The sequence below is a fragment of the Heterodontus francisci genome, chromosome 9, assembly GCF_036365525.1.
Source record: "Heterodontus francisci isolate sHetFra1 chromosome 9, sHetFra1.hap1, whole genome shotgun sequence".
NCBI classification, from domain to species: domain Eukaryota; kingdom Metazoa; phylum Chordata; class Chondrichthyes; order Heterodontiformes; family Heterodontidae; genus Heterodontus; species Heterodontus francisci.
Window position 1 is genome coordinate 18,175,891 of NC_090379.1, and position 15,955 is coordinate 18,191,845.

Below are 15,955 nucleotides of genomic sequence, written 5' to 3' on the forward strand. Positions count from 1 at the left end.
CATCAAAATTAAAGGATTAAGGCTTTTAAAATCGGCTGAATGTTGTCGTATAACTCACTGTAAAACACGCGGTGTCGGTTAAAACCGAGTAGCGGTTAAATGTGATCTGGCAGTTGTTGTTGTTGTTGCCGAGCGGCGGGAGATGGCGGCCGGCCGCCTGGAGCAGGGCGAAGATGCTTTTAGGAGGCTCTTCAAATATTACAAGAGGCGCAAACCCCCGCCCGACCTCTCGACAATCGTCGACTTTTCCAGAGCCCAGCAGAACTGTAAAGTAGGTGTTTGAACGTGGCTTATGAAATGTTTCGTGAGGAAAAGAACTTGCATTTATTAGAAACACCTTTTCATCCCCCTCCCTCAAAGCCTGTGAAGTACTTTTTGAAGTGTAGTCACTTGTTGCAGGTGTCGATCGTGAGGTGAAAGATTGCTTCAGTCGTCCAATTACTAAATACTACTGAATGGAATGCACCTTGCTAATTTTGGCACTACATTATAAGTCATTTGGGTTCAAACTTTTCATGCCCCACTGCCTTTCACCACCTCAGCATATCCCAAAGCGCTTTACAGCCAATTAAGTACTTTTTGAAGTGTATTCATTGTTGTAATGTAGGTAAGAAATGGGAGCAATAGTAGACCGCACATGCCATCAAACCTACTCCGCCATTCAGGACGATCGTGGCTGATCTTCGCCTTCAACTCCACTTTCCCACCTGCTCCCCCTATCCCTTGATTCCCTGAGAGATCAAAAATCTGTCTATCTCAGCCTTAAATATATTTAACGACTGAGCATCCACAATGCTCTGGCATAGAGAATTCAAAAGATCCACAATCCTTTTGAGTGAATAAATTTCTCCTCAACTCAGCCTAAATGATCAGCCCCTTATCCTGAGACTGTGCCCCAGTCAGGGGAAATAATCTCTTGTCAAGCCCCTTCCGAAGAAGGGTCACTGACCTGAAACGTTAACTCTGCTTCTCTTTCCACAGATGCTGCCAGACCTGCTGAGTGATTCCAGCATTTCTTGTTTTTGTTTCAGATTTCCAGCATCCGCAGTATTTTGCTTTTATCCCTTCAGAATCTTGTATGTTTGTATGAGAGCACCTCTCATTCTTCTAAACTCTCATCATTGGACAGCCCTCTCATCCCAGAGACCAATCTAGTAAACCTTCCCTGTACCACCTCCAATGCAAGTTTATACTTCCTTAGATATGTAAACCAAAACTGTGCCAAGTACTCCAAGTGTGGTCTCACTAAAGCCCTATACAATTGTAACAAGACTTCCTTATTCTTGTACTCCAATCCGCTTGCAATAAAGGCCAACATACATTTGCCTTAAATTTAAAAAAAAGTGCTGGAAATACTCAGCAGGTCTGGCAGCATCGTGGGTCATGGCAGGCTGCTCCCGCAAGTATTTTCCAGGCCTCCCCACCACCATCCATAGCATCAAGGGCCTGGTAAAATCCAGCCCTCTGTCTCTGTTTCTCATGACTTGTAATCACTGCACTTTAGGAAAGATGCGATTGCACTAGAGAGGGTACAGAGGAGATTTACGACTGGATTGGAGAATTTTAGTTATGAGGAAAGTTTGGATAGGATAGGGTTGTTTTCTTTGGAACAGAGGAGGCTGAGGGAGACGTTACTGAAGTGTATAAAATTATGAGGGGTCTAAATAGAGTGGATAGGAAGGCCCTATTCCCCTTGTTTATAGCCATGGAGAATAAATTTAAGGGAAGAGGTAGGAGATTTAGAGAGGGGATTCGAGGGGAAGTTTTTTCACCTAGAAGGTGGTGGGGATCTGGAGGGCGGCGCAGTGGTTAGCACCGCAGCCTCGCAGCTCCAGGGACCCGGGTTCAATTCTGGGTACTGCCTGTGCGGAGTTTGTAAGTTCTCCCTGTGACCGCGTGGGTTTTTGCCATGTGCTCCGGTTTCCTCCCACAGCCAGACTTGTAGGTGATAGGTAAATTGGCCATTGTAAATTGCCCCTAGTGTAGGTAGGGAATATGGGATTACTGTAGGGTTAGTATAAATGGGTGGTTGTTGGTCGGCACAGATTCGGTGGGCCGAAGGGCCTGTTTCAGTGCTGTATCAATAAATAAATAAGAAGAAGCAGAAGCATTTCATGTCAGTGACCTTTCATCAGGAACTGGCAAAGTTAGAAATGTAATAGGTTTTAAGCAAATAAAGTGGGGGTGGGGTAAAAGGGAAGGTGTTGATAGGACAGAGGGTCAGAGAGAATAACTGACAAGGAGGTCATGGGGCAAAGGCAAAGAATGTGTTAATGGTGTAGTGAATGACAAAGCATTAGTGCAGAGAGGGTTTTAAATGACTAATGAAAGCCCTAACCAAAAGTACAAACATGAAAAAAAACTGGGCAGGCACATGGTTAAAATAATTGAATGATGAAACTAAAATAAAATAAAATAAAACTAGAAATAAAAAAGGGAGGCCAGTCATGCTCTGAAATTATTGAACTCAGTGTTCAGTCCAGTAGTCTGTAGCATGCCTAATAGGTAAATGAAGTGCTGTTCCTTGAGCTTGTGTTGATGTTCACTGGAACACTGCAGCAAGCCAAGGACAGAGATGTGGGCATGAGAGCATGGAGGTGTATTGAAATGGCAAGCGACGGGAAGCTCGGGGTCGTGTTTTCGGACTGAGTGGAGGTGTTCCGCAAAGCGGTCACCCAGTCTGCGTTTGGTCTCCCCAATGTAGAGGAGACATTGAACAACTTCTCCTTCAACTCCACACACTTCCTTCAAGTAAAAGGTGTTGCTATGGGTACCCACATTTGTCCTAGTTATGCCTGTCTTTTGGTGGGATATGTCGAACATTCCTTGTTCCAGTCCTACTCAGGCCCTCTCCCCAACTCTTTTTCTGGTACATTGATGACTGTATCGGTGCCGTTTCCTGCTCCCGCCCCGAACTGGAAAACTTTATCAGCTTTGCTTCTAATTTCCACCCTTCTCTAATCTTTACATGGTCCATCTCCGACACTTCCCTTCCTCGATTTCTCTATCTCCATCTTTGGGGATAGGCTGTCTACTAATATCCATTATAAGCCCATCGACTCCCACAGCTACCTCGACTACACTTCTTCACACCCTACCTCCTGTAAGGACTCCATTCCATTCTCCCAGTTTCTCTGTCTCCGACACATCTGCTGTGATGATGCTACCTTCCACGACAGCACTTCTGATATGTCTTCCTTTTTCCTCAACCGTGGATTCCCCCCCACTGTGGTTGACATGGCCCTCAACCGTCTCTGGCTCATTTCCCGCACCTCTACCCTCACCCCTTCCCCTCCCTCCCAGAACCGCGACAGGGTTCCCCTTGTCCTCACTTTCCACCCCATCAGCCTCCACATCCAAAGGATCATCCTCCGCCATTTCTGCCAGCTCCAGCGTGATGCTCCCTTCCCCTGTCAGCATTCCAAAGGGATCGTTCCCTCTGTAAAAGAGACAAATGAAATTCCTGTCAAAGAACAAAGAAAATTACAGCACAGGAACAGGCCCTTCGGCCCTCCAAGCCTGTGCCGATCCAGATCCTCTATCTAAACATGTCGCCTATTTTCTAAGGGTCTGTATCTCTTTGCTTCCTGCCCATTCATGTATCTGTCTAGATACATCTTAAAAGACGCTATCGTGCCCGCGTCTACCACCTCCGCTGGCAACGCGTTCCAGGCACCCACCACCCTCTGTGTAAAGAACTTTCCACGCATATCCCCCCCTAAACTTTTCCCCTCTCACTTTGAACTCGTGACCCCTAGTAATTGAATCCCCCACTCTGGGAAAAAGCTTCTTGCTATCCACCCTGTCTATACCTCTCATGATTTTGTACACCTCAATCAGGTCCCCCCTCAACCTCCGTCTTTCTAATGAAAATAATCCTAATCTACTCCATACCAGGCAAATCCTGGTGAACCTCCTCTGCACCCTCCAAAGCATCTACATTCTTTTGGTAATGTGGCGACCAGAACTGCATGCAGTATTCCAAATGTGGCCGAACCAAAGTCTTATACAACTGTAACATGACCTGCCAACCCTTGTACTCAATACCCCGTCCGATGAAGGAAAGCATGCCGTATGCCTTCTTGACCACTCTATTGACCTGCGTTGCCACCTTCAGGGAACAATGGACCTGAACACCCAAATCTCTCTGTACATCAATTTTCCCCAGGACTTTTCCATTTACTGTATAGTTCACTCTTGAATTGGATTTTCCAAAATGCATCACCTCGCATTTGCCCTAATTGAACTCCATCTGCCATTTCTCTGCCCAACTCTCCAATCTATCTATATTCTGCTGTATTCTCTGAAAGTCCCCTTCACTATCTGCTACTCCACCAATCTTAGTGTCGTCTGCAAACTTGCTAATCAGACCATCTATACTTTCCTCCAAATCATTTATGTATATCACAAACAACAGTGGTCCCAGCACGGATCCCTGTGGAACACCACTGGTCACACGTCTCCATTTTGAGAAACTCCCTTCCACTGCTACTCTCTGTCTCCTGTTGCCCAGCCAGTTCTTTATCCATCTAGCTAGTACACCCTGGACCCCATGCGACTTCACTTTCTCCATCAGCCTACCATGGGGAACCTTATCAAACGCCTTACTGAAGTCCATGTATATGACATCTACAGCCCTTCCCTCATCAATCAACTTTGTCACTTCCTCAAAGAATTCTATTAAGTTGGTAAGACATGACCTTCCCTGCACAAAACCATGTTGCCTATCACTGATAAGCCCATTTTCTTCCAAATGGGAATAGATCCTATCCCTCAGTATCTTGTCCAGCAGCTTCCCTACCACTGACGTCAGGCTCACCGGTCTATAATTACCTGGATTTTTCCTGCTACCCTTCTTAAACAAGGGGACAACATTAGCAATTCTCCAGTCCTCCAGGACCTCACCCGTGTTTAAGGATGCTGCAAAGATATCTGTTAAGGCCCCAGCTATTTCCTCTCTCGCTTCCCTCAGTAACCTGGGATAGATCCCATCCGGACCTGGGGACTTGTCCACCTTAATGCCTTTTAGAATACCCAACACTTCCTCTCTCCTTATGCCGACTTGACCTAGAGTAATCAAACATCTGTCCCTAACCTGAACATCCGTCATGTCCCTCTCCTCGGTGAATACCGATGCAAAGTACTCGTTTAGAATCTCACCCATTTTCTCTGACTCCACGCATAACTTTCCTCCTGTCGGATAGAAGAGCAGAATTTCTTCCATTTGCCTTCCTAATTGCTTGCTGTACCCGCATGCCAACTTTCTCTGTTCCGTTTACAAGTACACCCAAGTCCCTCTGAACATCAACGTTTAGAAGTTTCACACCTTTTAAAAAATATTCTGCTTTTCTGTTCTTACTACAGAAACAAATAACCTTACACTTCCCCACATTATCCTGCATCTACAACCTTGTCTTCCACTCACTTAACCTGTATATATCTCTTTGCAGCCTCTTTATGTCCTCCTTACAGCTTACATTCCCACCGAGCTTTGTATCATCAGCAAGCTTAGATAGAGACAGAGAGTAATGTATCTGAGTCATTAATATAAATTGTCAACAGCTGAGGCCCCAGCATTGATTCTTGCAGCACGCCACTAGTTACAGCCTGCCAACTTGAAAATGCCCCGTTTATCCCTACCCTTTGCTTCATATCTGTTAACCAATCCTAATATATTACCCCAACTCCATGCATCTTGCATATTAACCTTTTGTGTGGCCCTTATTGAATGCCTTTTTGGAAATCCAGGTATACTACATCTACTGGTTCTCCATTATCTACCCTACCAGTTACATCCTCAAAAAACTCTTATAAATTTGCCAAACACTATTTCCCTTTTGTAAAACCATGTTGGCTTTGTCTGATCATACTATGATTTTCTAAGTTAAGACTTCCTTAATGATAGATTCCAGCACTTCCCATAGGGTATTTGCACACAGCATGCTCCAACAAACAGCAATGTGATAATGAGCAGATAATCTGTTTTTGTAATGTTGATTAAGGGATAACAATTGGCCAGGACATTGGGGAATAACTTCCCTGAAATAATACCCTGGGATCTTTTATGTCTGCCTGTGAGAACATCTCATCTGAAAGGCAGCACCTCCAACAGTGCAGCAGCCCCTCAGTACTGCATTGACATGTCAGCCTTGATTTTTGTGTTTAGGTCCTAGAGTGGGTCTTGAACCCACCAGCTGCTGGTTCATAGGTGAGACTACTACCAGCTGAGCCACACAGCTAAACTTAATGCAGGAAGCATTTACAGACAGCCCAATCCAAAATTGGAGGATTGCTATCCCTAGTCTGTCACCATTACTTGGTTGTAGGAAATTTCTGTTTCTTCTCTTGACATTTGGATATATTTGCATGCTCTCTCTCCATGACATTCACTGGAGCATTCATTTTTGGAGTGCCTGTGTAACTAACTTATTTAACTGTACAATGTTGGACTATTTCTATGGTCAAAGCACTGAAATAAGGTTGTGTTTGTTTCTCTCCCCAAAAGGCAATGAATACTGGGTCAGTTTAAATTTACAAGACTGATTTTTATGAGGGATAGGGATCAGAGGTGAGTGGATGGGATTGGGGTACAGATCAGGCATGATCTAATTGACTGGCAGAACTGGCTTGAGGGGCTGAATGGCAGATTCCTATTCTGCTGTGGAGGTATTAGTTGTTAATTTTTTAACAGTAGCACTACAAACATCCAGAACTGAAGCCATGAATGCTTCCCCAGTTATGTTCCTAATCTATCCACATTTCTGGGTTTGGACCCAGATTGTGAACCTGCTGAAATGAATCATGTTGGTGTTGCCAACTCTAATTGAATGCATTCCTGGACATTTCTTCGCATGATCTCCTCGGTCCAACCATCCATTTCCTCCCCTCCCCACCTCCCCGCATGCCGCCCCCTGCCACCCCCCCCAACCCCCCAGCTCCTGCCTTTGGTCACCTAACACTTCCATTCTCGCGGCACTAGCTTTTAATGGCCAATTGGAAAGTGACTAGACTAGACGTTGCCCAAAATTGGATAATTCTTGACTGCCAATGGTTTTTTTCTTCCCATCTCAAACATATTTATAAAATATAAAATGGATAATGGAAAAAAACACAATTGATGATTTTTCTCTTTGGTTGAATGAGCAATGTCCAGGAGCTTATTCTTCAATTGCTGGAGATTCCAGACCAGTCCTAAAGGGTTTGTCAAATTTAGTTGCTTTACTTGTGTGGGAGTCAGAAGCTGGGAATTCTGTGGCGACTTACTCATCTCTTGACTCCCCAAAGCCTGCCCACCATCTACAAGAAGTGTGATGGAATACTCTCCACTTGCCTGGATGAATTCAGCTCTAACAATGCTCAAGAAGCTCAACACCATACAGGACAAAGCAGCTTGCTTGATCAGCATCCCATCTACCACTTTAAACATTCACTTCTTCCCCATCAACGCACAATGGCAGAAGTAGGTAGCATCGACAGGATACACTGCAGCAACTAGCCGAGGCTCCTTCGACAGCAACTTCCAAGCCTGCGACCTCTACCACTCAGAAGAACTATTGCAGCAGGCGCATGGGAACATCATCACCTGCAAGTTCCCCTTGAAGTCACTCAACATCCTGACTTGGAAATGTATCGCTGTTCCTGGGCTGAAATCCTGGAACTCTCTCCCTAACAGCACTGTGAGTGTACCTACACCACATGGCCTGCAGCTCACCACCACTTTCTCAAGGACAGTTAGGCCACACTCACATCCCAAGAACAAATAATTTTTTAAAAAATGCTGGCTGTTACTTGGCTGAAGTGTGACTAGAATCCCAAGCAGATGCTGATGTTATTTCAGGTTCTATTAGAGTGGCATTTAGCTCAATTTGAAGTCATAGCCCCTACTGTGAGATATATGGGGCAATTTTTCGTTTGATGTCCCAAACACAGCTCAGTAGGACAGTAAGAAAAGCAGAACAAAATTTAGAGTCTTTTATATTCTTCTAGAAATTGAGGTACTTTGAATGCATACTTACAGATTTTCTTTCAACCATAGCCAACATGAGGTAAAACCAAATTCAGTAGTAGCTTTCCAAAGGGCATTGCATAAGTACTTGAAGGAGAAAAAATTATAGGGATATGGGGAAAGAATCAGGGAGTGAAACTAACTGTTTTGCTGTTCAAACAAGCCAATGCAAATTCAGTGAGCCAAATGGTCTCCTTCTGTGTTGTACTATTTGTTTATTTTTTTTGTTCTGCTCTTTTGCAGGACTTCTTTTCGGTGTGAGTTTTTGTATCCATCCGTCATATTGCTGCAAAGTGCATAACTTGACAATTCCACACTCTAACACTCAGACTCACTGCAACCTGCAAAATAAACTTCATCACTTGGAAGAGAATAAATTGTTGAAATTATTGAACCACCATCAATGTTCACTGCATGAGCACTAGGAGCAATTAATGGTCCTCATAAATAAATGATGCACCCTATGTAACTAAAGGCATAACAGAAAATTGACAACATTACATTTATCTGTTTTAATTGTCATATCACATTGGGGCCAATGTGGTATCCTCTAACAACATCACAGGAACTACGACATAGAAATAGGCCATTCGGCCCAATCATTCTGTGTTGGTGTTTAACCTCCATGTGACCAAACATTTACCTACCCTGTTCCCCTATCCCTTCACCTTTTCCTTCATTCATCTATCTAATCTAATCCTGAATGTTCATAAAGTTTCTGCCGCAAACACTAGAAGTGAATTTCACAGCCTCAAATCACTGTGTCAAGAAGTTTCTCTTGCTCTAAACATTTTACATTTAAACTTGTATCTATGGCCCCTCCTTCTAGAACCCTCAACTGCTGGAAACAGTCTGCTTTCATCTATAATGTCCCATCCTTTCATAATTTTAAACACTTCTATAATATCTGCTTGTAATCTGTCTATCAAAAACAGCCACAGAATTTCAGGTCTCTCTTTGTATTTGTTTTTCCTGAGACTAGGTTAAATCCTCGTGAATTCGCACTGTATGCTCTCTTTCAATTGTGTGTATCTCAATACTGCATACAGTACTGAGGTCTTGACGTTTTAACCTGGCTCATCATCAGGCCTGTGTTGACTGAATATTTACATCTACAGGTCTATAATTAAATCCAATATCTTGTACACAAGTCCTGTTCCTCTGCTTTTCTCACAATTATCCATCATAAAATTAATCTTTCTGTTCACCTAAGTTTGTGCTGGTCCCTTCACAGAGCATCAATCAGCAGCTGGACTTTATATAGTGCCTTCAACAAGAACGTTACACAGCTGTATAAAATGTACTGTGTACAGTTCTGTCACCACACTATAGGAAGGATGTGATTGCACTGGAGAGGGTGCAGAGGAGATTCACCAGGATGTTGCCTGAGCTGGAGCATTTCAGCTGTGAAGGGAGACTGAAAAGGCGAGGGTTGTTTTTCTTAGAGCAGAGAAGGCTGAGTAGAGATATGATTGAGGTATACAAAATTATGAGGGGCATTGATAGCTAAGATAGGAAGAAACTTTTTCCCTTAGCGGAGGGTCAGTAACCAGGGAGCATAGATTTAAGGTAAGGAGCAGGAGGTTTAGAAGGGATTTGAGGAAAACGTTTTTCACCCAGAGGGTGGTTGGAATCTGGAACGCACTGCCTCAAGAGGTGGCAGAGGCAGGAACCCTCACAACATTTAAGAAGTATTTAGATGAGCACTTGAAATGCCATAGCATACAAGGCTACGGGCCAAGTGCTGGAAAATGGGATTAGAATAGTTAGGTGCTTGATGGCCACCACAGACACGATGGGCCAAAGGGCCTGTTTCTGTGCTGTATAACTCTATGACTCTAGGAGAGATGGCTGCCAAGCCATGGTGGAAGAATGACTGAAAACATGATCAGAAAGGCAGTTTTGAGGGAGGTTTTGGTAAACAGTGATAGGAGCAGCAAGATGGACAGATACCCAGAGGATAGAGTTGAGAAGGCTTAATGCCATGGCACTATTAGTAGAGAGGATACAAAGGAGGCTAAAGTCCGAGCTGAAGAACATGTGCTGAAATATACGGCTGGAAGGAGTTGCAGAGACTGGATGGGGCAATGCTGTGAAACTATTTGTAAATGAGGATTTGAGTTTGATGCATTATGGTATAAGTAGTTAATGGAAGGTGGGCATGATGGGCAAGCTGGATAGGATGGGAGCACCTGAGTTTTGAATAAGTTGAGGTTTGAGCAGGATGGACCTCAGGAGGTTGGTACTGCTTATGGAGAAGTTGAGTATTAAGGAGGTAACAAATGTGTGGATAAAGGTTTCTGAGAGGTGCAGGGTGGATCAAAATTTAGGTGGCCTATAGATGTACAGTGGATAAACGTTTGGTGATACTGAGGTGCAGTGTGGATAAATGTGTTGAAGATGGTGAGGTGCAGTGTGGTTAAAGGTGTCAGTGATGGTGAGGTGCAGTGTGGATAAAGGTGTCAGTGATGGTGAGGTGCAGTGTGGATAAAGGTGTCAGTGATGGTGAGGTGCAGTGTGGTTAAAGGTGTCAGTGATGTTGAGGTGCAGTGTGGATAAAGGTGTCAGTGATGTTGAGGTGCAGTGTGGTTAAAGGTGTCAGTGATGGTGAGGTGCAGTGTGGTTAAAGGTGTCAGTGATGTTGAGGTGCAGTGTGGATAAAGGTGTCAGTGATGTTGAGGTGCAGTGTGGTTAAAGGTGTCAGTGATGGTGAGGTGCAGTGTGGATAAAGGTGTCAGTGATGGTGAGGTGCAGTGTGGATAAAGGTGTCAGTGATGGTGAGGTGCAGTGTGGTTAAAGGTGTCAGTGATGGTGAGGTGCAGTGTGGATAAAGGTGTCAGTGATGGTGAGGTTCTTTTTTTTCTTTCTTTCTTTTGGGCCTCCTTATCTCGAGAGACAATGGATACGCGCCTGGAGGTGGTCAGTGGTTTGTGAAGCAGCGCCTGGAGTGGCTATAAAGGCCAATTCTGGAGTAACAGGCTCTTCCACAGGTGCTGCAGAGAAATTTGTTTGTTGGGGCTGTTGCACAGTTGGCTCTCCCCTTGCGCCTCTGTCTTTTTTCCTGCCAACTACTAAGTCTCTTCGACTCGCCACAATTTAGCCCTGTCTTTATGGCTGCCCGCCAGCTCTGGCGAATGCTGGCAACTGACTCCCACGACTTGTGATCAATGTCACACGATTTCATGTCGCGTTTGCAGACGTCTTTATAACGGAGACATGGACGGCCGGTGGGTCTGATACCAGTGGCGAGCTCGCTGTACAATGTGTCTTTGGGGATCCTGCCATCTTCCATGCGGCTCACATGGCCAAGCCATCTCAAGCGCCGCTGACTCAGTAGTGTGTATAAGCTGGGGATGTTGGCCGCTTCAAGGACTTCTGTGTTGGAGATATAGTCCTGCCACCTGATGCCAAGTATTCTCCGAAGGCAGCGAAGATGGAATGAATGGTGAGGTGCAATGTGGATAAAGGTGTCAGTGGTGGTGAGGTGCAGTGTGGTTAAAGGTGTCAGTGATGGTGAGGTGCAGTGTGGATAAAGGTGTCCATGATGGTGAGGTGCAGTGTGGATAAAGGTGTCAGTGATGGTGAGGTGCAGTGTGGTTAAAGGTGTCCGTGATGGTGAGGTGCAGTGTGGATAAAGGTGTCCATGATGGTGAGGTGCAGTGTGGATAAAGGTGTCAGTGATGGTGAGGTGCAGTGTGGATAAAGGTGTCAGTGATGGTGAGGTGCAGTGTGGTTAAAGGTGTCCGTGATGGTGAGGTGCAGTGTGGTTAAAGGTGTTGCTAGTTGATGATTTGAAGTCAGATGCAGGCTGCATTGAAGAAGTGGAAAGAAGTGAGCTTGGTGGTGAGATGCGCTGTTTGAAGCTTCCCTTGGAATCGAGCAAGAAGTTTGTGCACTCTGGTTTAGCCTAGGAAAGCAGCCCAGGGAGAATATAAAGTTTTTGACAGGGACCAATGTTCAATGGAAGGTAGTTTGGCTCGTCATGACTCTCTGACACAGTGGTTGTGAGATAGAACTGGAAGTTATCAGCATACATTTGGAAAAGACCACGTCGACAGATAATGTCATCATGATGCGATGTTTGTTTCTTTCTTCTTAAGATGTGGACATTGATAACTCAGCTGAGTTTATTGGTCATTGGTAGTCGCTTTGTGCAGGTGGTCTTGGGCCGATTCTTTAATCCACTGCAGTCCTTGTGATAAAGGTGCTCTCATGATGGTGTTGATTGGAAATCTCAGAGACAGTGAAGGAACAGCAGCATATGTCCAAGGCAGTATGATGTGTTACTTGGAGGGGTTGATGATGCTCCTCTTGTCCTTCTCAGTGGCAAAGGTTGCAGTGGAACGAGGTGAGGTCGAAGTAACCTTAGTGAGTTGCTCGGACTAACAAATCAAATAAGCTGCTCAGTGCAGGATAGTGTTGAGCTTCAAGTGTTTTTGTGGCCACATCCTGGGTCAAAATTCTGGAACTGTCTCCCCAACAGCACTGTGGGTATACCTACACCAGATGGACAACACCTTCTCAAGGGCAATTAGGGATGGGCAACAAATGCTGGCCTTGCCAGCGATACTCACATCCAGTGAACGAATAATTAAATTCCGTCCAGGATAGTGATGAGTAAATGCATCACACTTCAGACTTGAACCTTGTAGTTTGTGAAGAAGCTTTCAGAGATCAGGAAGTGAGTATTTATAATCCTGACTATATATGTCACTAAACACTTCTGATCTTATCAACTTTCACTGAATGTTTCAAAACATGAAATAGTTTGCGAAAGCATAGTGTCAGGGCTAAATTGTGGCGAGTCGAAGAGACTTAGTAATTGGCAGGAAAAAAGACAGAGGCGCAAGGGGAGAGCCAACTGTGCAACAGCCCCAACAAACAAATTTCTCTGCAGCACCTGTGGAAGAGCCTGTCACTCCAGAATTGGCCTTTATAGCCACTCCAGGCGCTGCTTCACAAACCACTGACCACCTCCAGGCGCGTATCCATTGTCTCTCGAGATAAGGAGGCCCAAAAGAAAGAAAAGTGTTCTTAATAGAAATGTGTCTGCTGGGATCAGTGTTCTGAAGCAGTAACCTCTCTTAGTTTGCTCCAGCAGTTGACCTAAATTCTGTAAGCAATTTTTCAATAGGAACCTAATACATCACTTATCACTTTCTATATCAATCTGTGTAGTTGGACAGGTGGCCAAAGGTTATTGAGAACATGGATTGTGTCTTCTGTTTGGTTTGCCTATTCCCTGTTTTTTGCAGTGAGTTTAAAACAATGTAGCTTCTCCATGTAAGGTTCCAATATATAGCTACGACAACCTCTGATAAATATAGTTACTAGGGGTTTCTTTTCAAATGGAAAAACATTCCACTTCATCTCTCTAAATGCTCTTCAGTTGTATCTTCCTTTTGATGCACCTCTCAAAGGCTCTGTTCTTAAGTCTGGCTACTAGCTGCTGTTAGGTGAGTTAGAATCTTCTACTTCCTGACAGAATGGCATTCTTCCACTTTATCTAAATGTTAAGGACCAAGTATGCAATCATGCTTCATTAATTTCCTACTTATTAGCAATTATATACCATTGTATGTGAACAAAGAAAAAGGTGCTAAATGGATGGTGTTAACTAGGATCAGAAAATGTCACTCACTGGGGGCTGGATTCCAGATCTGAACAACAATCTAGGGAGGCAGCAACAGCTCAACAACTTGCAATTAATGATTATCATTTCAATCCCAATTTTTCATTTACCCTCTGCTGCATCTGCTCCTTTGTGTCCTGCTGTTTTCCCTCCAACTTGTACCAGGGGTTTTCATGAGACAAAACAATCAGTGAAGTAAGTTACTTGAGCCAAGTAAAAGTGAATTTAAGCAACTGTCAAACAGGTCTTTTTCAAGCATTCTTTGGCCCACGGAGCAGCCTCCCTGCAGCAATGACGCTTCCTGCCCTCACCAGCCCCCCATCCCCCGCCACCATTGCTGGGGTCTGCCTGATTGGCCCCGGCTCCCCCATTCCCCACTTAACTGGTTGCAAGGGTGCCATGCATCGCTGCAATCCTCTTCCTCCAGGTGCAGCCCCAGCAGTGGCCACCACAACCAGTGGCACTGCCGAGCTGCTGGTCCTCTGATTGCCCGGCAGCTCTTGGGGGCGGGCGGTCATCTGACAAGATGCGGCCACCACCAGGACTAAGTTCGTCCCAGGTAACCAGAAACCTCACAGACAAAAGATATTCATGCCATTTGTCTTTTTAAGCCTCCCTGGGGGTTGAAAGGATGATCTTAATGCATTATGCCTGCCAGTCTTTTTGTAATTAAACTAATTTTAAAAAGCTTCATCTAGAATCTCTCTTGAGTAATCTCTATTAAAATAAAATGATCTGCTTTAGGAGAGTTTTCGGTTTTAAGAGTGGAATTTGCTTTCATTATCTCTTTTCTCTTTTGGATAAAGTTACTGTGAAGACTTAATTCTTTGTTGATTTGATTAGTTTAAATAGTGAGCACTGATCTAAATTGGAGGTTCAGCAGAGGAGATATGGCAGGTTGAGCTAAACATGCAATATCATGGGTTAATGATCATATCTATATTTGTGCCAACGTACCCTCTAATTTTTTTGGAGTGCACAAGCAATTTGTTTAAGTAAACGTCCCCTTCAAATTTTTCTGTGCAGCTGTGGACTTCAAGCTGCTGCACGGCCACACGGCTTAGAAGGAACATTGATTAGTGTAACTCGTTTATTATCCTAGCATCTCCATTGCACCAGTTCTGCTGATTTAATCCCAGCAGTCCTCAAATAAACAATAAGCGTTTAAAGTTAATTGTTTGTAATTGTTTACATTTTTAAGAGGAGTTCCAGTTGTGACTATTCTCTTTCAAATATACTTAAGCCACTGTAAAATATAATTTTTTATATACTCTACCATAATTACACCCAGGCTGAAGTTGAACACTGTTGGAACCTAATCTAATTTTAAAATGTGCTTCTGCAAAGTTATGATTGCCTTGCCTAATGTGCACTTGCATTTTACTAAGGCTGTAATATTGTTTCAATGCTTTCTTCTATTGGTGCAATGCTAAATTCCCTGTAGGGATGTTCAGTTTAATTGGTTTCTTTGCCAGTCGACTGCCTAAGCTTTAAAAAGGCAAAAAAAATTAAAAGATTATTTCTCTGAGAAGCTTTATTTTCTAGTATACTGGTAGTTAACTTTGCAGCACTATCAGCCTTGCTTTTTATCACTTGAAAAGATCGCTTCCAGTATAAGGAATTTGCACATAAAGTAATAGATACACAGCATTTATTTTCTGTGAACAATATTAATGTATATTGTCACACAATTTCTAAGTATCTTTTCACCCATCTCAGTCATTATCCACATGCACACAGTCATCCCTCCTAATTATCTTCTTTGTAAATTCATTTATTTGGCGTGCACCTATCAGCGTATTATTTCCTTCTTGAAAACATAGGGAGGCGCACTGCTCCTAGCTCTCTTCCACTGGCATTCCTTAATTCACAACTGGCAACTGGAAGACTGGCTTGGGTTCATGGGCAATAAATGCTGGCCTAGCCAGCGATGCCCACATCCCCCGAACGAGTAAAAAAAAATCTTAATCCTGCACCTGTTCGCTCTGTCCGCCCCTCACTTGCTCCACCTCCCCTGAACAGATCTGGGCTTTATAGAGAGTTAAGAATTGTTCAAATAAAAAGTGATTGGAAGCCAGACCTCTCGGAAGTAGCTTCAGCAATAAAAGAAATGCAGGAGTTTCTTTTTTTTTATTCTGTCCTGGGATGTGAGTGTCGCTGGCGAGGCCAACATTTGTTGCTCATCCCTAGTTGCCATCGAGAAGGTGGTGGTGAGCTGCCTTCTTGAACCACTGCAATCCATATGGTGTAGGTACACCCACAGTGCTGTGGGGGAGGGAGTTCCAGGATTTTGACCCAGCGACAGTGATGGGACGGTG

General features: G+C 44.1%; 1 protein-coding gene across 3 annotated transcripts in view; it reads left to right on the forward strand.

Annotated features, from left to right (window-relative positions):
- The first annotated feature begins 16 nt into the window (after window positions 1–16).
- Window positions 17–15,955, forward strand: part of alkbh1 (alkB homolog 1, histone H2A dioxygenase) — a 37,733-nt gene continuing 21,794 nt past the window's right edge. Inside the window, exon 1 of one of the 3 annotated variants that reach the window (XM_068038607.1) lies at window positions 17–271. In XM_068038607.1, the coding sequence (XP_067894708.1) occupies window positions 143–271 (129 nt within the window). In that variant the 5' untranslated portion in view covers window positions 17–142. The remainder of the gene's footprint in view (window positions 272–15,955) is intronic. The other 2 variants (XM_068038606.1, XM_068038608.1) reach the window with 2 other exon arrangements.